The sequence below is a fragment of the Mirounga leonina genome, unplaced genomic scaffold (genome assembly GCF_011800145.1).
Source record: "Mirounga leonina isolate KUSES-001 unplaced genomic scaffold, KU_Mleo_1.0 Mir_125, whole genome shotgun sequence".
NCBI classification, from domain to species: Eukaryota; Metazoa; Chordata; class Mammalia; order Carnivora; family Phocidae; genus Mirounga; species Mirounga leonina.
In genome coordinates, this window is record NW_023270305.1 from 42,433,331 (window position 1) to 42,458,747 (window position 25,417).

At 35.3% G+C, this 25,417-nt stretch overlaps 1 protein-coding gene across 3 annotated transcripts in view; it reads left to right on the plus strand.

Moving 5' to 3' along the window:
• The window catches only part of EXOC6B (exocyst complex component 6B), a 607,862-nt gene that overhangs the window by 84,261 nt on the left and 498,184 nt on the right, over positions 1 to 25,417 (plus strand). For all 3 annotated transcript variants that reach the window (XM_035001312.1, XM_035001314.1, XM_035001313.1), the window contains exons 2-6: positions 143 to 308; positions 7,278 to 7,325; positions 8,971 to 9,061; positions 9,174 to 9,219; positions 23,735 to 23,939. In XM_035001312.1, coding sequence (XP_034857203.1) covers positions 143 to 308; positions 7,278 to 7,325; positions 8,971 to 9,061; positions 9,174 to 9,219; positions 23,735 to 23,939 — 556 coding nt within the window. The remainder of the gene's footprint in view (positions 1 to 142; positions 309 to 7,277; positions 7,326 to 8,970; positions 9,062 to 9,173; positions 9,220 to 23,734; positions 23,940 to 25,417) is intronic.

Here is a 25,417-nt window from a genome sequence, read left to right on the forward strand (position 1 = left end):
AATATTAATATAATTGGATTACTCTGTGGTTAATGTACCTTCAATATGAAATTTCTAAATAAATTCACTTCTGGATTTGTAATTCTGTTTCTCTTTCTTAGAAGTAAATCTGGTGTAATCTTCATGCTATGTTTTTTTAAAGGTCTGTCTATGACGGTGAGGAACATGGACGATTCATGGAGAAGCTTGAAACTCGCATCCGCAATCATGACCGGGAAATTGAGAAAATGTGCAACTTTCATTACCAGGGCTTTGTGGACTCTATAACTGAACTGCTGAAAGTGAGAGGGGAAGCTCAGAAACTCAAAGTAAGAAGGCTCTAAGAGGGACTTGTTTCTCCATCCTGTGCTGGGGTTTTGATTTGCATTAAAGGAGTAGGGAATACATTGCTGGTTACATGTTTGGAGTAAAGAAACTAAGGAAGGAATTTGCACTGAAACATAGATAATTGGGATGATTTTAGCTAAAAAGAATACTATTCTAAGTTAAATTTTATTTTGGATAACTACATGTGGATGAGAAATATGACAGATTCAGATTCAGAAAGGAGAGCAGCCATATTGGTCTGGCCCCTTATCTTGGATAACTGACTTTGCTTATTGATTGTAAATCTGATCACTTCACTGAACTCTTCTATTATTTCTAATAATTTGTGTGTGGACTTCTTTTGAGTTTTCTGTGTAAACACTCATATGCTATGTAAGTAATAACAGCTTTATTTCTTTCTTTCCAGTCCTTATGCCTCGAATTCCTTCCTTCCTTCCTTCCTTCCTTCCTTCCTTCCTTCCTTTTCCTTGCTTACTCCTTTCCCTTTCCCTCCCTCCCTCCCTTTTTTTTCTCTTCACTTTTCTTTTTCTTTCTTTCTTTCTTTCTTTCTTTCTTTCTTTCTTTCTTTCTTTCTTTCTTTCTTCTTTCTTCTTTTCCTTCCTCCATTCCATTCCCTTCATCTTTTTCTTCTTCTCCTCTTCCTCTTCCTTCTCCTATTGGAATTTGGATTAAAATCCCAAAAGGATTTTCCTGGGGCATGGGGTGAACTTGACAGTGAGTATAAAATTCATATAGGGGCGCCTGGGTGGCTCAGTTGTTGAGCATCTGCCTTTGGCTCAGGTCATGATCCCAGGATCTTGGGATCGAGCCCCGCATTGGGCTCCCTGCTAGGCAGGAAGCCTGCTTCTCCCTCTCCCACTCCCCCTGCTTGTGTTCCTGCTCTCACTCTCTCTCTGTCAAATAAAGAAATAAAATCTTAAAAAAAAAAAAGAAAAAAAATTCATATAAAAGAATACACAGGTAAGAAAAACAAACAATTTTATTGAGAGGGAAAGTGGGCTATTTAAAGCTATAGTGATTTAAAAGCTAATTTGAGGTGGCTCAGTTGGTTGGACGTCTGACTCTTGATTTTGGCTCCAGTCATCATCTCGGGGTCTTGAGATTGAGCCCTGCATTGGGCTCCACGCTCCGAGCGGAGTCTGCTTGGGATTCTCTCTCTCCCTCTCTCTCTGCCCCTCCCCAGTCTCTAAATTAAATAAATAAAGTCTTTAAAAAAAAAAAAAGCTAATTTGACCGCAAAACCTAACCTGCATGAAGATATCAAGCCTCTTAATATGTTTTATTTAGTGTAAAATTTTGTATTTTGCTGCAGAAATACTAATGTGTTTGATTGTGGGATCCTGTCCTACTACCCAGTGGGTAGGGGTGTTATGTAATATGCAGTATGTACCATATTATCTTTACAGAATCTCCAAATTTTTGAAGTCCAAAACACAGTGGGTCCCAAGGTTTCAGATAAGAGTTTATGGAGCTGTACAATAACTATCCAACCTTCCTAAGAAGTATATTATTGCCAACACAATTAAATCTGTCTTTTGTATCCTTCTTGCTCCCTTTACCCTCCCCGCCCAAAGTAATGGCTCTTCTGATTTGTTGTTACTGTGCTTAATGCTTAACTATTTTAGTTGAAATTAAGTTTGACCTGTTTTTCATTGTGCACCAACATTAATCTCAGGTGAATGAAACAGTTAAATGTAAAATACAAAACCATCAAGGAACTAGTAGAAAGTACAGATGAATGTTTTTGTGATTTTGGGAGTGAGGAATACATTTCTAAACAAAATTCCTAAAGCCAGAAAGAAAAAAGTTGATAGATATGACATTAAAATCAAAGAATCTTTTCTACATATAAGGTAAAAATTAAATATAAATAATAAATAAAAACTATTTAAAATACATTTGCTGGGGCGCCTGGGTGGCTCAGTCATTAAGCGTCTGCCTTTGGCTCAGGTCATGATCCCAGGGCCCTGGGATCAAGCCCTGCATTGGGCTCCCTTCTCCGCGGGAAGCCTGCTTCTCCCTTTCCCACTCCCCCTGCTTGTGTTCCCTCTCTTGCTGTGTCTCTCTCTATCAAATAAATAAAATCTTTAAAAAAAAAAAATACAGGGCGCCTGGGTGGCTCAGTTGGTTGAGCGACTGCCTTCGGCTCAGGTCATGATCCTGGAGTCCCAGGATCGAGTCCCGCATCGGGCTCCCTGCTCAGCGGGGAGTCTGCTTCTCCCTCTGACCCTCCTCCCTCTCGTGCTCTCTGTCTCTCATTCTCTCTCACAAATAAATAAATAAAAATAAAATCTTTAAAAAAAAAATACATTTGCCAATTGACTAATATCTGTAACATAGAAAAAGTCTTTATAAATTAAAAGGAAAAATATGAACACTCTAATAGGAAAGAGAAATATGCATTAATATACAGTGTATGAAGAAGAAATACAAGGGAACTCTACAATTTAGAAAGTTAAAGGAATGGAGGCTTAATAAAATTCCACCTAATAAAATGACAGAGATGAAAAAAATGATATTTAAGATTAGAGATATGATACCAGTCAACCAGGGTATGCTGGTTGGAGTGTAGATTACTACAACCTTTGAGGAGAGTTATTTTATTTATGAATACTTAAAACTCCACATTGTTTTAAAGACTTACTCTTTTTTTTTAAAGATTTTATTTATTTTGTTTTATGCGCACAAAGGTCAGGGAGGGGCAAGCAGAGAGGGAGAGCGAGAATCTGAAGCAGACTCTCCACTGAGCACAGAGCCCAATGTGGGGCTTGATTTCATGACCTTGAGATCATGACCTGAGCCAAAACCAAGTGTCAGACACCTAGCTGGCCAAGCCACCCAGGGTGCCCCAAGACTTATTCTGAGGCTATAGGTGCATGTATAAGGATGTTCATCTGATTTTTTTTTAATGTATAAAACTTTTATTTTATTTTATTCATTTTTTTCCCTCCTCTGCCTTCTAATGTATAAAACTTTAAAATGTCCCTAAAGTCATTTAGTAGAAGATTAGTAAAATAAGTCATGATACATTCATTTAAGAGAATAATAAACTACAGTTTATTTTAGAAGGATATCTTACATGAGAAAGTATTAGAAATGTTTGCTTAATGTATAAAGCTGTTAAAAAGTATGAACAGTTTGATTATATTATATTTTATTTTTTTTATTATTATTATTTTTAAAGATTTTATTTATTTATTTGAGAGAGAGAGAATGAGAGAGAGCACATGAGAGGGGGGAGGGTCAGAGGGAGAAGCAGACTCCCTGCTGAGCAGGGAGCCCGATGCGGGACTCGATCCTGGGACTCCAGGATCATGACCTGAGCCGAAGGCAGTCGCTTAACCAACTGAGCCACCCAGGTGCCCTGTTTAATTATATTTTAAATGAAAAGTTATGCTGAATTTTGGGGGGCTGAAATGGACCATTGAGGCTTCAGATGGACAAAAGTATCCAAAATGTCTGAAAACAAAGGTAGGGCCTTCCTGCCAGGAGCCATGTAAGCTGTTCGTCCTCACTCAGCCATCCCAGCTTTCCTTTCTCCCCTCAAGCTGTTCTTTTCTGTGTTACTTGGATGTGTGTATTCCAGACTTCTCCCTCTGCTCCCTGGGTCCCCAGGTTGTGACGGGCGACACAAAGCCCTGTCTCTGGCTACTTAAGTAGTCATGTGGTAGAGTACCTTCTTGGCATACCTTTACTGAACATTGCCCATGATGTTCACCAATTGCTGGTATCCCTTGCTGGTTGGTACTCATCTTTTCTTCCTTCCTCCAAACTGTTTCCAGTTGCAAATTCCTTCAAATTACTCAGGATGCCCCTGAGAGAAACCATGACTGGGAGGCTACCAGTTCAGGGTATTTGACTGCTTCAGACTCCTGCTCATCTACTCTGAAGCCTGAGGGTATTAAAGTCTAGCAGCTCTTCTAGAGCAGGGGGAGCCATTCAACCTGGATTAGGAAGCTAAGAAAATTAGGGATTCTTGAACTCTAGAAAAGAGTTTAGAAAATGCAAAAGGCTAAGTATTAACTACTCTCAGTATTATTTTAACATAGCAATGATAAGAAACTACACTCTCTAGGATGCCCACTATTTCTTTTGAGTCATAGTGTATATATTATCTCTCTCCATATTTATGTTTTCTGCATCAAGAGGAGTGGTATCCTAGGTAGGCAATATACTTTCTTTTCATTTTTATGTTAAAATAATAATGAAATGGTAATTATCTTTCTTATTAGAAGCATTGGTTAGGCTCCTATGGATGTGTTTTAGAACCGTTGTTTGCACGAGATCAAATTAGTGGGCCATAATCAGTATTTTTAGTAAAGATTGAAATGAGATAGAACAGAGCAGAATGGAAAGCAGTAAAGTGTATTACATGTAGTGAGGGTAAACACTGTTTCTTGAGAATTTTGTTTCAGAGGGGTGTGTGTGTGTGCGCACGCGTGTGTGTGCACGTGTGTGCGTGTGTGTGTGCGCCTTATACTTGTGTACTGGTTGCAATGTAAAATGTATTTCTCGCAATGAGTTTGAGGTAAAAAAAAAAAGTTTTAGAAATGGTGTCTTTATAAGGTAAATAAAATAGAGACTGATTTTGAATTTAGTAGTATTTATGGAAGGTTGAATTTTATGAGCTCTCTAGTTCAGTATTAAACAACTAATTATTCTTGAATAACTACTCTGAAGGGGGGATAGCAGTACACAATTCAAGGCATCCCAACCCATTTTTATTCACATTACTTGAAAGCTTTTTCTTATATTAAGCTGATATTAATCCTATGTTCTAGTAACATCCATTTATTAGTTTAAGTAATAAGCACTATTTTTAGGACAGCACCTTTTTTCTAATAGCTTTTCAGATATTTGATGGATAGCTGTTATTTAGGTGTGGTATACAGTGTATAGTATCCAGGTATGGTATATAGTATTTCCAAATGAATATTCACCCCTTCTTTGGGCTAAGAAATCCTTTATTTTTCATTTGTGTGACTTGGGGTCCTTCTCCAAACATATTCCCATCTAATTGTGTTTCAGTTTGTCAGTGGCCTTCCTAAAACAGGGCATCTGAATGTAACTCTCATAATGTGGCCTCATAGCCTTACCATCTCATTCTAGACCAAGGATCAGCAAACTATATCTTGTAGACCAAATTCAGGTTGTCTCCTATTTTTGTAAATAAAGTTTTATTGGAATGCAGCAATGCCTCTTCACCTGCATTTTGTTTATAGCTCCATTTTTGCTACAGTGGCAGAGTGGCATGGTTACAACAGAGATTATCTACTTAGCCCTTTGCAAAAAGTTTTCTGACCTCTACTTTAGACAATGCTTCTATTGATGTTGTCTTAGGTCAGCTTTTGAGACAGCTACATCACACTCTTGATTTATATTGAGCTAGCAGTCTAATAAAACTGTGTGTTTCACGTGTGGTGCTATTAAATAAATAATAAAGAGGGAATTTGAGGGTTTCTTCTTTTTCTGTTACTGTATAAAGACTTTCTGGAGAAGGTTGGGTTTTGTTTTGTCTGTGAAAGGAGGTGCATGTCATAATCTGCTCTGAAAATGGTAGTCCAGGTATAGTATATAGTTGAGGGCAAAGTTTGCAAATGTGTGTTCCTGAAAAACTAGTTTCTTAAGATGATCCTTAATAAGAGGGTATTATGTTAAAAAAGTTTGGAAAACATTCTGTATGCTATCCCCTTATTGGGCATTCACAGAGCATGTAGAATATTAAAGGCTTCAAGAAGTCCTGAATAAACTAACCTGTTTAGTGGATTTTTCCCATACATATTTGGGGTGTGTGTGTGTGTGTGTGTGTGTGTATATTTGTGCAGGTGTGCACCTCTGTGTGCATGTGCAGAGTACCTATTAACTAACATTTCTTGGTGTTCTAAGGGATATAGTAGGAAACACTGGGCTAAGGAATGCCTGAAAAGTGTAAGGAGTGGCAGTTATTGGTGGAAGGGTAGAGAGCCTCTATTAAAGTAAGCTTAGAAGTTAATATTGCTCATGTTTTGATAATGTGTGAGGTGCTGAGGAAATTACTGTTCTGTGTACTTAATTTTTTTAATATCAATCAAGTCTCCAAAAGTGGATATCAAAAAACTTGGTGCCAGTTCCTTTATATTACAAACTCTAGATAAATTTTAAGGCTTGTTTACTTAATTTTGACTATCTGATGGAGAGATTAATTTAGAAAAATGGGAATGTGGAAATGTTAGGAACTGTTAAAAATTAATGATCCAAAAAAAATTAAAATAAAAAATTTTAAAAGAATTTATTATTACTTATTTGACAGAGAGAGAGTGAACAAGCGGCGGGGGATGGGGGGGGTGGAGGGGGGAGACGGGAGAGGGAGAAGCAGACTCCTTGCTGAGGGAGCCCGAGTCGGGGCTTGATCCCAGGACCCTGTGATCATGACCTGAGCCAAAGGCAGACACTTGACCAACTGAGCCACCCAGGTGCCCCAAGATAAAATACTTTCTAAAATTAGGATAATGAATAGGGAAGATTTGGCCCGAGTTAAAAAGTTCAGTTTATACCCAAGTTTTCCAGGAATACGTTGGTGAGTTGAGGAATATTTATGATAAAATCTGTTTTTTGTACACATAATAGAGATGGTAAGGTTCTTTGGGTTATTTTTTCTGTTTTTTTCCTCTTCTTTCCAAAATTCAAGTGTGATCGTTAGTTGTTGTTGTATCTTAGTTTGGAATATTCTAAGCTGAACACATCATTCAGTAAGTTTTTCTTTTCATTGTTCAAAAGATCATGCAATAGAAAACATTAGTAGAAAAGCTGATATAATTTAGACCCAAGAGAATGCCATTAAACCAGAATGTGTTGGAATACTGAAGCTATCTGAGTAACTGAGTTTTTAGTCTTTTCATTTAAAATGTGGTCTTCCCAACAGTTGTCTAAGTGTTTGTTTCTTATGAGTTTAAATTGTCTTCTCTCCACAGAATCAAGTGACGGATACTAATAGAAAACTGCAACATGAGGGAAAGGAAGTAAGGCCAGTTTACCTTTTGAAAAAATCTTCTCTGTTTCCTGTCATTCTCTTTTGATGACTGCATTCTTGATATAGTAGCTTATAAGACCATCAGGAGTGTGTTGGAAGAACTTGGACATTAATTGTTGCTTCCCCTAATGTTTCTCTGAATTATATGAATATAGCCACTAGAAAGCTTGGTGAGAGAGGCTGTAGCTTTTCTTCACTGTATTTTTAAATCACTTGAGTAGTCATAATACAGCCAGTACTCTTCCCTCTGTCTGGAATGCTTTTTCACAAATATTCTCCCACTTCAGACTTTGCCCAGATGTTCCCTCCTTAATGAGGCCTTTTATTTGAAATTGCAGACTTACTTTCACCCTTGTGTTCTTTTTACTTTCTTGTTTTATTTTTCTCCATATCACCTATCATGCTCTACTATTACATATTTTTAGTTGTATGTTTGTTTTTTGTCTCCTTCCATTAGAAATTAAGCTCCATGAAGTCAGGAATTTTTGTTTGTTTTATTCATTGCCATATTCCCTCTACCTGCCTAAACAGTGACTGGCCCAAAGCGGGTGCTCCATCAATATTTGTTAAACAAGTGAGTCAGTGATTCTGTTAACTGATATAATCACCATTTAAACCACCACAGTTTACAAGATTATTTTATATCCTTTTTCTCACTTGATTCTCATGACAGGCCTATCACTAAGTCAGGACAGGTATTATCTCTATTGGTGAGGAAGCTAAAACAGATGATTTGCTAAAATTTACATAGTAATTGGCAAGGCTGGGACTAAAACTCAAGTTTTCTGACTTGCAGTCCATTGCTGTTCTCTGTATCATGTACCTTTCTTACCGACTAGTAATTATTTAATGTTTAATTTTAATAATTCTTAAGATTAGCTTTCGATTGTTTTATCAATGACTTAGGGCAGTTCTCCTTTGCTCTTTTTTCATGGTATCTAAGCAGATAACGTTTTTAGGTATAGATTTGGGATGAATACTACAAGAGGCTATGCAGATTATTGCTTTTGGAAAGTTTGTCTCACATATTTCAAATTATGCAGAGAGTGCAGTTTCTTCCAGTTGTACTGTGCTATGACTTCAGATGGAAGCCTTTAAAACAGCTATGGGAAGGAAAATGAATTACTTTTCACTAAACTGGAACTCTCGGAAAAGCCATAACTTCTAAGCGTGTGGTTTATTTGTTAAAATAGAGATTTAGTTGAAGATCATTTTTAAGACTCAACTGAAGCATATTATATAGGGAGGATTGTTTCCCTTGAGTCTAGCATTGATGAAAGAAACATAGGATCTTCTCAGAAGATTTGATGAAACCATACATGACGAAGAGTCTGAGTAAAGTTTGGAGAAAATCTGCAAATTTTTTCTTTTCTTCTTTTCTTCTGAATAGCTCCTGGATTTGAGGATTTCATTTCAGCTAGCATTTTCCAGTATAGTATGTATCTTGGGGAGAAAATGGGAAACCATGCAGGAATGTTTTACTAGTTGAGAAAGGCAGTTTCTTAGTTCACTTGGCAGGTCTGTCTATGAAACTGGGATTTTTTGATGAATTGAACACAGGGTGGAAAAATGTGACTGAAAGCTTTTTATTTACAGCTACTGGCATAATTCAGTTTTCTTTTCCTCTTGCCAAGCTGGTAATAGCAATGGAAGAGCTGAAGCAGTGTCGACTACAACAGAGAAATATTTCAGCCACCGTTGATAAATTAATGCTGTGTCTTCCAGGTGAGGAACTGGAAATGGATTAGGATTCTTGATGCAATTCCTTTAGCTTTAGTAAATTTCTCACTTTCTCTGAATAATGCTATGTGTTCTTTTTTTTCCCTTTTCTTTCAAGTCCTGGAGATGTATAGCAAACTGAGGGACCAGATGAAAACTAAAAGGTAAGATTTTTTTTATTGAACATTTTTTCTTATCTTAAATTTCTGTTAATTAGGATAGTTTTAAGGTCCATATTTAGCATAACCTTTCAGGAAATAATTAAGTCCATATAACATCTTCTCTTCCCTTTTGTATATCTTATGATTCATCGTGAGATTTATTTACATGCTAGTATGGTATGCTGATATTTTGTCATGTATTATGTTTAATTAAAAAAAACCACTACTCATGTTTGGTTTTTAGAAGACCCGGTCTTTCAGGGGCAAAACATAACTTTTAGTGATAGTTGATTTGAGAAACATGCTTTGGTTTAGTATTGTAGTAGAAAAAATAGTTACTGGTTCTGGTGCAGGGATGAATTAGTCAGGGTTCTTCATTGAAACAGAATCAGTAGAGTGTTTGTGTGTGTGTATATGTGTAGAGAGAGAGATTGATTGATTGATCTTAGGGAATTGGCTCACGTGATTACAGAGGCTGGCAAGTCCAAAATCTGCAGAATAAGGTGATAAGCTAGGGTGTCAGGGAAGAGTAAATATTGTAGCCTGAGTTTGAAGGTGGTCTGCTGACAGAATTCCTTCTTCTTGGAGGAGTCAGTCCTTTTTCTGTTAAGGTCTTCAGCTGATTAAATGAAGCCCACCTAAATTATGGAGAGTAATCTTTTTTACTCAGAGTCTTTTGATTTAAGTGTCAATAATTTCATCTAAAAAATACCTTCAGGGCGCCTGGGTGGCTCAGTTGGTTAAGCGACTGCTTACGGCTCAAGTCATGATCCTGGAGTCCCTGGATCGAGTCCCGCATCGGGCTCCCTGCTCAGCAGGGAGTCTGCTTCTCCCTCTGACCCTCCCCCCTCTCATGTGCTCTCTCTCATTCTCTGTCTCTCAAATAAATAAATAAAATCTTTAAAAAAAAAAAAAACCTTCATAGAAATATCCAGAATAATATTTGACCAAATATTTGGGTACCATGACCTAGCTAAAGTTGACACACAAAGTTAATCATCACAGGGGGCAAAGTCAAGATTAAGTTTAGAGGATTACTCTCCTGTGTGTTGTTTTCCTCTGGTCTTATTCCAGAGGAAAGTCTGTAGTGACTCTTTCGCCCTTCTTCCCAAGCTAGAGTAAGCATCCCACCCTCTCTACCTTGGAGTATGCTGCAGTATGAGGGGGGTAGGGTGTGAAGCTGTAGGATAAACAGGACATATCTTTCTGGAATGTTGATTTTACCTAGGTTGTGAGGGAAAAAGTATAGAATTGAAATGTGATATTGAAATAACAATAGAAATATTGTGAATAAAAACATTAAGTTCTCAAGAATTTTAAAGCCTAAAGCATGAGGCAGCAAAATTTTTTGAATTTCTTAGACTCCCTTCTTTTCCCCAGGAGGATATGTTCACTTACAAGAACATAGGTAGGACAATATGAGAAGTTCTGTTCAGTGAAATATGATAACCTTTTAGTAAAGTTCTAAAATTATAGTTTACAGTGAAAACAAAAACACTATGTACCAACTTCTCTGAATTAACAGATATTAATAGTTTTCCAGATTTGATTCATATATGTAAATATATATGAAAAAAAATATATGGACAGAGGGAGGTAAAGATAGAAATTTTAAAAAAAATTACAGATAAAACTTATGTCCTTTTCCTCAGCCGTGTTTCCCTACTCCCATGAGGAAACCAGTATCATAAATTTGGTGTCTTTCTAGCCCACGTTTTTAATGTCTACAAATCATATATTGTATTGTGTTTTTAAAGACATTTATATGAATGGTTCTCAGTCCTTGTTTTTTTGAGATTCATTCATTCCACAAAAATGAATGGAGTACTTACTATATGCTAGGCATTGTTGGGGATACAGCTCTGAAGAGAACAGACAAAAATATCTACTCGTATGGGGCTTACATACTTAGTAGTGGAGAGTTTATTTTCCTTAGGTATATAGATCTAGTTCACTTGACTTAATCCTTTATAATAGTCCACTATGTGAATAATTCACATTTCCCATCTCATTTCCAGTGGTTATCATAAGTGCTGTTCACCAGTATTTCTAGCTTAACCTTCTTCTGTCACATAGTAGGATTATATTTCCGGTGTGGCTGATAAGATGTGAGCAGAAGTGATGAATATTACTTTTGGGCTTAGAAGTTAATTTCTAGCACAAGTCCCTCCAGAGTTCTGTTTTCCCTTGGTTATGACAAATGGTAACTTTCAAGATGTTGGTTGAATCCCTGAGTAACTGTAATGAATAGAACTTCCCTGCCAACCTGTTATGGGTATATAATATGAGTAAGTTGTAAATCTTTGTTTTAAGACGCTGAGATTTTTGGGATTGTTGTTACTACAGGATAACTGATACTGTGAAAGACATTTGATGTGTTTCCAGTTATTTGCTGGGCAAACAGTGGTTCTATAAATATTCTTGTTCGTGTCTCTGTTCACACATTCAAGGTTTCTTAAGAACAGTGCTTTTCAAATGATGCTATATATACAAATCACATGGGGATTTGTTAAATGTAGATTCTGATTCAGGAGGTCTGGGCTTATTCCTGAGATTCTGCATTTTCTACCAAGCTCCCGGGTAGTGCCAGTTCTGCTGCCCTAGGGTTTATACCCAGAAAGAGATCAGCTGGATCAAAGAAAGGATGTTCATGTATTTGTTCTTACTGGGTATTATTCTCCAAAGTGAAGCCTATGCATTTAGACTCTCACTGGCATTTTATGGGAGGTCTGTTACTCCACCTCTAGGTAACATCTGTTGTGAAATGATAGGTAATTGTTCTGTGGTTTCATTTCTTTGATTACTGGTGATATTGGTTTTTGGACATTTGGATTTTCTTTCATATATTTTGTCCATTTTTCTCTTAGGTTGTTTGTTGTTGTAGTTCATTTATTCATATATCTAATGAATATTTTGGATACCTTTTCTTCTTATTAGGAATATCCTGCAGATACTTGCTTTCAGTGCATGGCTTATCTATTAACTTTGTAAATTTAATACTTTTTGTTATATAGTAGCTGTAAATTTTGTTGTCATTTATCTTGTGGTCTTTAAAAAATTTTATTTTTAAACATTCTCAAGTACATATAAATTAGCTATGTTTTTTCCTGAACCAGTAGAAAGTAAGTTGCTGATGTGATGCCCTGTCCTCCCCAAGTACTTTGGTGTAATTTCCTACAAATAAAGACATTCTTCTTTGCAGCCACAATGCAATAGAGAATAAAAATTAACATTGATATGTTAGTAGCCTCTAATCCTCATGCCAGTTCAGATTTTGCTAATTGTCTCAGTCATGTTCTTTATAGCAAAAGATCCAGTTTAAAACATGTGGTCATGTCTCTTTATTTTTCCTCAGCTTGGAGCTGTCCTCAGTCTTTCCTTGACTTTCATGACCTTGTCACTTTTGAAGATTACAGGCCAATTATTATGTAGAAGGCCCCTCTATTTGGGTCTGTCTGATATTACCTCATGATTACATTCATGTTATATGTCTTTGGCTGGAATATCACAAAAGTGGTGCTGTGTTCTCATTGTATCTTACCAGGTTGCACATAAATTTGATTTGTCCTATTAGTGATGATGTTCCTTTTGATTCTTTTCCATTGTGAAGTTGCTCTTTTTTACATTTGTAATTAAAAATTTTGTGGGGAGGTATTTTATAGTTATGTAAATTAACTATAAATTTTTCACCAAATTTTCACTTTAATTTTTTTTATATCAGTATGGACTAATAGTTTCTTATTTTATTTGATGAGTCATAATTTGTTAATATTACTTATTTTGTCGTTCAAATTATTCTGAATGGCACCAGAGTAGTCCCTCCAATCTGGCCTCTGTGTTTTTTTAATATGTCCTCATAATTTTTTGAGTACTTTAATACTAACAGAAGGAGAGATTTTTTCAGGTTTATCTTGTACTTTGCCTGCTGCAGCCCTGGAGTCAGTCATTTCTCTAAGTAGAGAATGTTATTTAGAAGCCAAGATCTATGCGCTCGGTGTACTCATTACTACTGAGTACCCTGGCTTTCGTTACTCTCTTTTTTTTTTTTTTTTTTAAGATTTTATTTATTTGAGAGAGAGAAAGCATGAGCAGTGGGAGAGGCAGAGGAAGAGGGAGCAGGGAGCAGGGAGCAGGGAGCCCAGGCAGGGGCTTGATCCCCGGACTCTGGGATCATGACCTGAGCCGAAGGCAGACGCTTAGCAGACTGAGCCACCCAGGCGCCCCTCATTACTCTTAATATATTTACTTATTGGATCAGTTCCTTTTATGAAACTGATTACCTATTATTGCTGTCATTGCAACTCTTTATCTTGCTAACACCACACACTAAGTTACCCTCCTGTATGGTATCCTCCTTATTCCACTTGGGCTGTAATACTCTGTGGTATGCTTCTATCCTGCCTGAATGCCCTCCTCATCCCTATTTGGCTCTGACATATTCCATACCAGGCTACCTTTCAATATGGACATCCTCCTTACTTCACTAGGTCCCTTGCATACCATGCTGGTCTATCTCTTCCCTCTGCCCCCAACAGAGGGATATGGATGTTGTCATTTATTTAGGTCTTCCTTTAATTTTTTTCAGCAATGTTTGTAATTTTCAGTGAATAAGTCTTACATATCTTTTGTCATATTTATCTCTAAATATTTAATGTTTTTTGGTACTTGTTTTAAATGGTATTGATTTTTAAATTTCAATCTCCAGTCATTTATTGCTAGTATACTATTTTATTTTTTGTATGTTTATCTTGTCTTCTGCAATCTTCTAAAGTCATTTCATTAATTATAGCAGTTTTTTGGTTTAATCCATTGAATTTTCTGTGTAGATGATCATCTTGTCTACAAATAAAAAGTTACATTTCTTTCTTTACAATAAGAAAGCTTTCTTTTTTTTTTTTTGTCTTACTGAACTGGCTAGAACCTCCTGTATAATGTTGAATAGAAGTTAGAAGTAGTGAGAATGAATATCCTTGCCCTGTTCCTGATCTTAGGGGGAAAGCATTTCACCATTAAGTACAATGTTAGGTGTAGTTTTTTTGTATATGCCATTTATAAGGTTGAGGAAATTTCCTTCTATTTCTGGTTGTTGAAAATTTGTACCAGGAATTAATATTGTTTTTGTCAAATGCTTTTTCTGTGTCAGGCGAGGTGATCATATGTTGAAAATTTTTTTTGCTTATTAATATGAATTATATGATTAATTTATTGAATGTTAAACTGAACTTGGGTTTGTGTAATAAATCGCCCTTGGTCATGGTATATTATCCTTTTTATATGATGCAGTATTTGCTTTGTTAAAATTTTGTTCAGGATTTTTGTATCTATGTTCATGAGGAATATTTATTGTAGTGTTATTTTTGTTTGTTTTGGTAATGTCACTGACTTCAGATTAATGCTGGCCTCATAGAATACATTGGAAAGTATTCCCTCTTTGATTTTCTGGAAGTATTTGTATAGTGTTGGCATTATCCTCCTTAAATATTTGGTTGAATCCATCAGTGAAGCCACTGGACCAGGAGATATGTTTGTTTGGTTTTGGTGAGAAGGTTTTCAAACTACAAATTTAATTTAAAAAATAAATACAGGGCCGTTTGCATTTTGTGTTTCTTGAGTAAATTTTGCTTATTTGTGTTTTTCAAGTAATTTGTCATGTCATCCAAGTTGTTGAATTCATTAGCAAAAATTGTTCAAGATATTGCCTTATTATTTTAACATTTTTAACATTATTTAACAATATTTAACATTTTAACATTTTTCATTACTTATGTTGGTAAGTCTTTTCTTTTTTCTCTGTCTCTGATTATTCTCGCTAGAGGTTTATCAGTTTTATTAATTTTTTCCAAAAAAGCATCTTTAGGTTTTATTTTTTCCTAATATTTTTGTGTTGTCTATTATTATTATTTTTTAAAGATTTTATTTATTTATTTGACAGAGACAGAGACAGCAAGAGCAGGAACACAAGCAGGGGGAGTGGGAGAGGGAGAAGCAGGCTTCCCACTGAGCAGGGAGCCCGATGTGGGGCTTGATCCCAGGACTCTGGGATCATGACCTGAGCCGAAGGCAGCCGCTTAATGACTGAGCCACCCAGGCGCCCTTGTGTTGTCTATTTTACTGATTTCTGCTATTATCTTTAGTATTTTCTTTTTCTTACTTACTTGGGGTTTAATTTCCTCTTTCCTAGCTTTATAAAGTGAATTTTAGTTCTTTATTTTCTAATGTAGCTATTTAAAGCTGTACATTTTTCTTTTAGCAGTGCATTAACTGCATCTTACATGTTTTATGATGATGTGTTTTTTTCCATTTATCTCAAATATTTTCTAATTTCCTTTGTGATTTTAAAAATTTAATCTCATTATTTAGAAGTGAATTGGATAATTTCCAAATATTAGAGGATTTTCTAGATTTTTAAAAATTGCTTTGTAATTATAGTTCATTGTGTTCATAAATGTAAAGTATGATTTCAACCTTTTTTTACATTTGTTGAGACTTGTTTTATTTTATTTTATTGTTGTTATTCTTTTTGCAGTATGACATGAAATTCCTATTTTTCATAGTATTGTCACAAAGTTGCATCACAAGTATATGGTGCAGTTGTGCTGAGGCTTGTTTTAATGGCCCAGCATTTGGTCTCTTTTGGTGACAGTTTCATGTACATTTCAAAATTATGTATATTCTGTTTGAGTAGGACCTTCTTTAACTGTCATTTAGATACACTTGATTGATAGTGTTGTTCAGGTTTTCTACATCCTAATGATTATTTGTCAGTTGCTGACAGGAGTGTTGAGATTGTCGTTGTGATTGTGGATTTGCAAATGTCTTTCTTCTGTTCTTTCAGTTCTTGCTATTGTATTTTGAAGCTTTCTTATTGGGTGTGTACACATTTAGCATTGTTATATCTTCTTGATGAGATGACCTATTTACTATTATGGAAGGTTCCTTTTTATCTCTGGTAATATTCTTTTTTAAAAAGGCATATGTTGTTTGGTATTAATATACCCATTGCTTTCTTTTTGTTTAGTTTTTACATTGTCTATTTTTAAATATCCTTTTTTTGTTGAAAATATTTTTAACAGCTTTTTTGAGATATAATTTATATACTATTCAGTTCATCTGTTTAAAATGTGTAATTCAGTGGCTTTTAGTGTATTCACAGTTGTGCAGCCATCACTACAATTGATTTTAGAATGCTTTTGTTCTTTCCAAAAGAAACTCTGAGCTCTTTAGCTGTCACTACCCAATCCTCTCCTGTCTGTCCCCCCCTGCTCCCTACACCTTGCCAGCTGCTGGGAACTACTACTTTACTTTCTGTCTCTATAGATTTGCCTATCCTGGACATTTCATATAAATGGAATCCTACAATGTGTAGTTCTTATTTCATTTAACATAACATTGTCATGGTTCATTCATGTTGTACCATATTTCAGTACTTCACTTCTTTTTATTGCTGAATAATATTCCATTGTATGGATATACCACATTTTATTTATCCATTCATCAGTTGATGAACATTTGAGTTACTTTCACTTTTTGGCTTTTATGAATAATGCTGCTATGACTTTTTGTTTTTAAATTTTTTGTGTGGACATATGTTTTCAGTTCTCTTGACTGTATACCTAGGAATGGAATTACTGGCTCATACGGTAACTCTATGTTTAATCATTTGAGGAATTGTCAGACTGTTTTCCAAAGCAGCTATGCCATTTTACCTTCTACCATCAGCATATGAAGATTCCAATTTCTGCAAATTCTAGTCAGTACTTATTATTGTCTGTTTTTTTGATTGTGACCATCTTGGTGAGTGTGACATAATATCTTATTGTTCACCTTTGTTTTTGAAAAATATTTTTGAAGGATATAGAATTCTAGGTTTATAGATTCATTATTTAAGACATTATTTCTTTGTCTTCTTGTTTATGTAGTTTCTGAGGGAGAGGTAGGTGAATAATCTTATCTTTGTCACTCTGTACTTAATGTGTCTTCTTCAGCTATTTTAAAACTTTTGTCTGTATCATTTGTTCTTAGCAATTTGATTTTGATGCACATTGCCATATGTATGTGTTTGTACATGTGTGTATGTGTGAATTTATCCTGCTTGTGGTTTGTTTAGCTTCTTGGATTTGTAGCTTTATAATTTTTATAAAATCTGGAAAATGTTCATATACTGGTTTTCCAAACATTTTTTTCTGTCCTTTCCCAATCCTCATTCTAAGACTTCAATTACATGTTATGTTGGACAACTTCATATAATCCCACAGGTGACTTGAGGATCTGTTCTTTTTTTTCTGCCCAGTCTTTTTTCTCTCTGTGCTTTATTATTTGATAGATTTTATTCCTGTGTTCAAGTGCACTGATCTCTCTCTTTTGCATTGTCTAATCTTCTTTAAATCCTATCCAGTGAAATTTTCATTTCAGATAATATATTTTTCATCTTTTAGAGTTCCATTGGGGTTTTTTTAGAAGACTAATTTCTTGTTATTTTTGTGTCTTTTTAAAAATACATGTATATAGCTCTGATTTTTTGTTTTTTTCATGTACTTCTTGGCTAGTTCTGTCACTTCTGGCATTTTGGATTTCTGTTTGCAGACTGATTTTGTTTTTCCTAGTTATAGGTCAATTTTTGGTTCTTATCATGTCTAGTAATTTTGATTGGATAACATGTTGCTGAGTGTGGATTTTGGGGGGCTGTTTTTTTCTTAAAGGGTATTGTTCTTTGTTTTGGCAAATAGTTGCAGATCTGTTTGATCTTATCAAACCCCTTTAGTTATTTATTTACTTAATTATTTATCTAAAGAGGGGGGCAGAGGGAGAAGGAGAGAGACAATCTTAAGCAGGCTCCATGCCCAGTGTGAAGCCTGACACAAGGCTCAATCTCACAACTCTGAGCTGAAATCAAGAGTCAGACACTAAACCTACTGAGCCACCCAAGCACCTCAAACCCCATTTTTAATCTTTGCTAGCTGCACCTTCATTCCAGGGGTAGTTCAGAGTAGTATTCATCTACTCTGAATAACAGGAATCCCCAGGGACTTCTTACCAAGGTATTTCTGTATTGTCTGAGCTCCTTGAAGTGTTTATCATGTATCTTCCTTGTGTCTGTCTGTCTCTCCCGCCCCTCTTTCCCTTCCCTGCCCGACCTCATTCCCTCCCTTCTTTTTGCCTGTCCTTGTGGAATTTCACTTTTTCTATGCCTGGCCTAGTACTCAGCAAAAACTTAAGGGAACCCCTGTGTAGATTCTGCAGTTTTTTTTTCTGCATTGCTCCCTTCCCCCTCTTTTTGTTTGGAATTCTGCTGTACAACCTCAAGTTGTGTCAATTTTCCTGAACTTCTATCTCTGACTCTAACTCTGCTCAGCTGCTGGGCTGTGTTTGGGTTTTCTCTGACTATGCCCATGATCTAGAAATCACATTCAGATAGATAACCTGAATAATTATTAAACGTTAACTCTTTTTTTTGTTTCCCTTTTTTCAGAGACCACTGAATGTCCACTATCCAAATCAGTTTTTATATATTTTAGTCAGTATTCTGCTTTTTAAGATCGGGAGTTCATGTCTGTTCCTTGTTACTTCTTCATGGCTGGAAGCCTAGTTGTTTTTTTTTTAAAGCTGCAAATACTGATACTACTGCTAGGTTCTGTGCTCCTGAAGGAAAGATACCTGACCATCTTTCTACCTGTAACACATAGAAAGGATTAAATATTTGTTAATAGTGCTCTTTGATTAGGAAAGGCACTAATATTTCCTGTGGTGAAAGCTTTTATTCATATTCTTATCATACTTTGAATTTAATAAATTTCTCATGGGTAGTTGTGATCTGCTTTAAAAGATCATTCATTAGAATTTTAAAAATCATTATTGTGAGAGAGTTCTATACCATGGCAAGAAAGGACCAAAATTTAATTTGCCTAGAATTAACATTCCCTTCTCACAGTAGCATTCAACTATGTCTAAGTGATTCTGACCTTAGTTATCCAATTTATAGAATTACTTAAATGTCTTTTGTCTTCCTTCTTCTTTTATATTCCCTGCTTTTGTCTCATTTACTTTTTTTCTGCTCACATTTCTATTAGGGAGTGTAATGAGGGGGAGACAGGGAGAGCTAGCACACATGCAAATGAAACTTAAGAATTTGGCTTTTGATTCTCTTATGCTATGGAAGCTTTCCTACCTATCTTTTTTTAAAGATTTTATTTATTTATTTGACAGAGAGAGACACAGAGAGAGAGGGAACACAAGCAGGGGGAGTGGGAGAGGGAGAAGCAGGCTCCCGGCAGAGCAGGGAGCCCGATGCCGGGCTCGATCCCAGGACCCTGGGATCATGACCTGAGCCGAAGGCAGACGCTTAATGACTGAGCCACCCAGGCGCCCCTGATTCAGTTTTAATAATGTTTAGAGGTTGTCAAAAATAATGTCAAAATCTGGTTTTAGATTTCCTTGGTTGCTCGAAATAGAAACTTTTCTTTTGGTATCTGCTACACAGGTGTCTAGCTGGCTCTCATTCTTTTACCTGGTACTGATATTAAAATACACAAGAAATTTGAATAATCTTATTGGTCTGTCATAGTTGGAACATGAATATGCTAGGGAAAGGACAATGGGTAAATAAGGTGACATTCTTTGTTGCCAGGAATCACTGGGTTCTGTACTAATTAGCCTTGAAAAATGTGGAGTTATTTGACAGACCAGATGTTTTCAGCATGCAGCCATGTGTCTCATCAGTGCATGTGCCTTGTGTCCGCAGGCAACGTTGTTAGATTTTTCTCATTCTATAAACAATGTTCCAAAATATAACTAAACCCCAAAGTGTGTTTATCTTTTTGGCTTAATTTCTGGCTTTCTATCCATTCTAAGGTTTCTCTCTAGAGGAACTGCATTTTATTGCACATAGCTCTTCATACCTAATTGTAGTATAAACACCATTCTGTTTACACTAAACCATGTGAATTATACTGTTTTTGAGTCTGTAAAATTGTAATAAAAGCAACCAATTCACATTAACTGTATTTGTACTTTTATTTCTAAATGTAGGGGAAATAAATCTTCCTCCCTTCCATTTATTTGGACTAAGATTTTGATTTTTGGAACATCTGAGGTAAAGACATTAAAAAAAAAAAAAGTAAAACCAATCTCTAGTCTTTCGTGTTTGTGGTACTAAGTACATTGGAGCAAGAAGAGCTTAAGTGTCTACTGTGAAATTCATTCTTAAAATCAAAAGAGAGCTATCACTTTTTTATTTATAAGATTAGAACTGAGTTTTTCCTATACTAAATATATCATGGGAAGTATGGAAATTAGGAAACTAAAAACTAAAAACATAAAGAAAATTATCACCCATAATGTTAATACCCAAAGGAAGAAAAAATCATGGTTAACATTTTTGTATACATTTTTCTAGTCATTTTCTGTGTACTTATATATGTGTGTATGCATGTATTTAGTGATATATAGCTCATACATGCACATATATTCATAATTTATACATGTATGCATATTTATAGTTTTGAAAAATGTTACAATTATACTTGTAAGTTTTATTTTTTGCATTAGCTTTCACTCAACAATATTGTAAACATTTTGCTGTCTTTTACTACATGGATGTATCATGATGTACTTAACCAATTCCTTGTTATTAGTCATCTAGATTAGTTTTTTATGGACTAATAGAAATACCTACAATTCAAGAGGCTTACATACTTTTGTTAATCTAATATTTCTTTTTGGAAATGCAGCTGGTTAGAATGCTTATTTTGGTAAAATTCTTCGGTGAAAACTTACATCATTAATACAAATTTGTTTACCAGCAGGCAGTGAATTCTCATTTATTGAAACCCCTGATAATAATACCCCTTATCTTTTAAGAAATCTCTGGGAGTTTGAGTGACAAAATCATGTTTCGATTTGCATTTTTTTACATATCTGTTCAATCCCCCCCCCCCCATATATTGGCCTTTTTTATTTTCTTTTGTGATTTTTCTTTGTTCATTGCTTTTTAAAAAAAAAAAACTTAAGTTTTTATGTTGTAAATAATCTTTACCAAGTTTTTGTTTCTTCTTTATTATTATATTTTTTTAATGTATAACTTATTTTGTTTTTACTTTGTCAACCTTACCAATTTTAGTTTTATTCGTTCTCTTATGCTTATGGAAGCTTTCCTACCTATCAGATAAATATTGTCCCCTTTACTATTCCATTACCAGCAATATTTACTTTGGAATAACCAACAGTATTTCTTTTCTTAAAATCTATTATATCTGATATTAATATAGCCACTCCAGCATTTTTTTTTTAAGATTTTTTATTTATTTATTTGAGAGAGAGAGAACACGAGATGGGGGAGGGTCAGAGGGAGAAGCAGACTCTCTGCTGAGCAGGGAGCCCAATGTGGGACTCAATCCTGGGACTCCAGGATCATGACCTGAGCCCAAGGCAGTCGCTTAACCAACTGAGTCACCCAGGTGCCCACTCCAGCATTTTTATGGTTACTTTTTGCATCATATATCTTGTTCCATCTTTTACTTTTACCTATTTGTATCTTTGAATCTAAAGTGTGTTTCTTGTATAGGACATGTAATTGGATCATGCTTTTTAAATCCTGTCTGACATTGTGCCTTTTGATTGGGGTGTTTATTAGTCCATTTATATTTAATATAATTATTAATACGGTTGAATTTTACTCTTTTTTCCCCCTGTTTTTCATGTCTTTTTGTTCTTATCCTTTATTCTCTTTTTTGTATTAAATATTTTGTAGTGTACTATTTTAATTCCTCTGTTGATTTTTTTAATGATATATTTTGAGTTATTTTCTTAGAGGTTGCTGTATGGATTATAATCTGTATCTTAATGTCTTAGTCTACTCTAGGTCAATGCTGATGTAGTTTTGGTAGAATATATAGTAGTGGTTTTGCTTCAGCTTAGCTCCATTTCTTTCTTCCTTTTTTGTTCTATTTTTGTCATATATCTATATATTTTATAAACCCAACAATACAGTATTATAATCATTTCTTTTAAAAATTTTCTTTTAGTGAAATTAAAAGAAGAAAAGAGAAATATTTATTTAGTCTTTTATATTTCACATATAATTACTATTTCTTATGCTTTTCATTTCTTTCTGTGAATTCAAGTTAGTTTCTGTGGTCATTTCCTTTCTGGCTTCCTTTAGGATTTTTTTCAAGGCAGATCTGGTAGCAAGGAATTCTCAGTCTTCGTTTATCAGGAAATGTATTTACTTCATTTTCATTTTTATAACTTTTTTTTTTTTTTAAGATTTTATTTATTTATTTGAGACAGAGAGAATGAGAGACAGAGAGCATGAGAGGGAGGAGGGTCAGAGGGAGAAGCAGACTCCCTGCCGAGCAGGGAGCCCGATGCGGGACTCGATCCCGGGACTCCAGGATCATGACCTGAGCCGAAGGCAGTCGCTTACCCGACTGAGCCACCCAGGCGCCCCACTTCATTTTCCTTTTTAAAGGATAGTCATAGCTAAAGATTGGTCCAAGGTTTGTGCTCAAACTTAAGCCAGTAAGGTTTCCACCCTTTGTCAGTGGATTTGTGTGTGAGCTATGGAATACATTAAAAATTCAGGCAGTTTTCAAAACAGGTTGAGCTTTTAACTTTCTGCCAGGGCTTCTACTGTGTGTGTGCCTGCTTCCTCCTCGTCAGCCAGGGATGTGTGGAGTGCTTAGGCCCTTTAGGGTGTCCTACTGCATGAGTACACAGCCTCAGTCAGCTAGGGATGTGCAAAGAGCTATTGGGCCCTTCTGTAGGTCTCTTATTTCAATACTTTCTCTTAAATTTCTGGTTAGTCCTCCAGGAGAGCTGGATTATTTCCCTCTTTGTTTATTTGTTTGTCCTTCCTTCATCTGGAGTTTTCTACTTTTCCTAATAACGCCACTCATGTTGGCTTCTAATGGTGGGGAAGCTGCTTGTTTTCATGACAAGCCAGTATAACCAGTGGGAGGGAGGGGAAATGGAGGGTGGGTGAAGTTGGAGGGTTGATGGAGGTAGCCCCAGGCAAGAACACCACAGAGTTCCATTGTTCAGCAGTTTTCATGAATAAACACTTTTCAATTTGTTCTCCTTTGGTCTATTTCCAGAGCCCTAAAATGATTGTTTGGGACAGTTTAGTTTATATTTGTTTTTTGGGTAGAAGATTTGCTAAGCTCTTTCCTGTGCCATAGTTGGAAGTTTAGACTTAGGTATTTTATTTTATAAGATGATTGTTTTGGCATTGATATGATCATTTTGTATTTTATTTTTTGCATAGTGAATTTCATTGGTAGATTTTCTAGGTTTTCTCTATTCTTGGAATAAAATCTTTTTTGATTGTAATTTATTAAGTCCTTTAATGCATATATTAATTTTGAATAATTTGACATTTTCCCATTGATGTTTTTATTGAAACTTAATACTGGGTTTGTCTTAATGTACTATGAAAACTAATTCAGTCTAAAAATTTTACCTGAGGAATTCATCTGTGGCCCTAAAGAAGATTGAGCTAAAGATGATACAATTCCTTTTACAGGCATTATCCTGCACTGAAAACTCTGGAACATCTAGAGCATACCTATCTGCCTCAAGTAAGCCACTATCGATTCTGCAAGGTGATGGTGGACAACATCCCCAAGCTTCGAGAAGAAATTAAGGATGTTTCTATGTCTGATCTCAAAGACTTTCTGGAGAGTATCCGCAAACATTCAGACAAAATTGGAGAGACTGCCATGAAGCAAGTAGGTCTTGGGTTTACGATAGGTTGGCCAATGACTTTGCTAGTATTCTGTTAAACATGGGTTTCTCTCTGCTAAATGTCTTAATTGTTTCATGTCATTTTAGGGAAGTCCTTCCTCTTTATGGGAACACATGATTAAAAGATGTGTTTTATTTTTTTAACAGAGCAATGAATTATTTACTAGTATATTGCTTTGCTCTGTGGATGTTCAGTAAATATGGATCGATTGTGATAGTTATATAGGGACTTTAAAGAGGTTTTTCTATTTTTTGAATATTTTCCTTGACTTTGGATATGATTTGAAGCCCAAGATTTTTAAAAGGTCTCTTTCTAGGTAATGAGCTAACTTGTGCTGTAGGTACCTTTGGTTGATTACTTATTATGTAAGCAAGATGTCATGTTATTTATAAATATTTCTGTAGTTATTATTTCTGGTATCAATGGGTATCAGTGAAGAAAGTCCTTTTGGGAAATAATGTGAATTATGATCACAGAAAGGGATTTATTTACAGCTTATAAGTTAACAAATGTGTTAAAAATTTTTAGGTTTTTTTTTCCTTTTAATATCTTCATCTCTAAGTAATGAAAGCCACCAAGGAATGTCTTGATTTCTTTCTCATCATTTTGAATAAAAGAGCGCTAATGATTTGCAGTGCTGCTTGCTCTTAAAATTTAAATCACATTGATTTTATTAAAATATCTCAGTATATCTTATGATGTAGCCTACAACAACAAAGAAGACTTGGTTGTTTATGGAAAGTGTTTGGTTCTACAAATAACTATGTTCTTGAAGAAGTCATTTGTAGTTCTTATTATGGGAAGAAGGAGGGAGCACATCATATTTTTGATCTCAGCAAGTCTTGGTAATCTTTCAGATGTCTGATTCTGCAGAAGAGATTTGTCTATTGGAAATTTCTTTCCTAAAGCAATGCAGACATCTTTTCCCCTCTCTTTTAAATTTTGTCAATGTTATACTTTATAATGGGGAATATTTAAAACTAGTTGATGATAATCCTGATGGAAATAATCATATCATGTCATTTTTTAGTGGTGAAGAAACAAAATTAATCATTGAAAATATATCTTTGTATTACTGGGTATATATTTTGAGTACAGGACTGAAGGTATTCTGCAAGACAAGTCTCTATTGTGTTTGACAAGTTTTTTCTAAACTTTTAAAAATAGGAGAGTGTAGTACAGAGTCTGTGGAAGCATTCTTTTTTTAAAGTAACCTTTTTTTTTTTTAGGCCTCTGCTTGAGAAATTAATTTCAGTTCTTTTTTGGTGAAAGAGAGGATTCCATGAAAATACTATTATTTCACTTAATGTGGATTATCTGGTTTCACCTCTTAATTATTTAAAGAAATTCAGGCCCAAGGCAGGGAAGTGACTCACTCAAGTTGAGATGGCTTGTAAAGGTCAGATTCTGTGGTAGAATTCAGGTTAGATTGAGGTGAATTTGCCTACTATGGCACTCAGT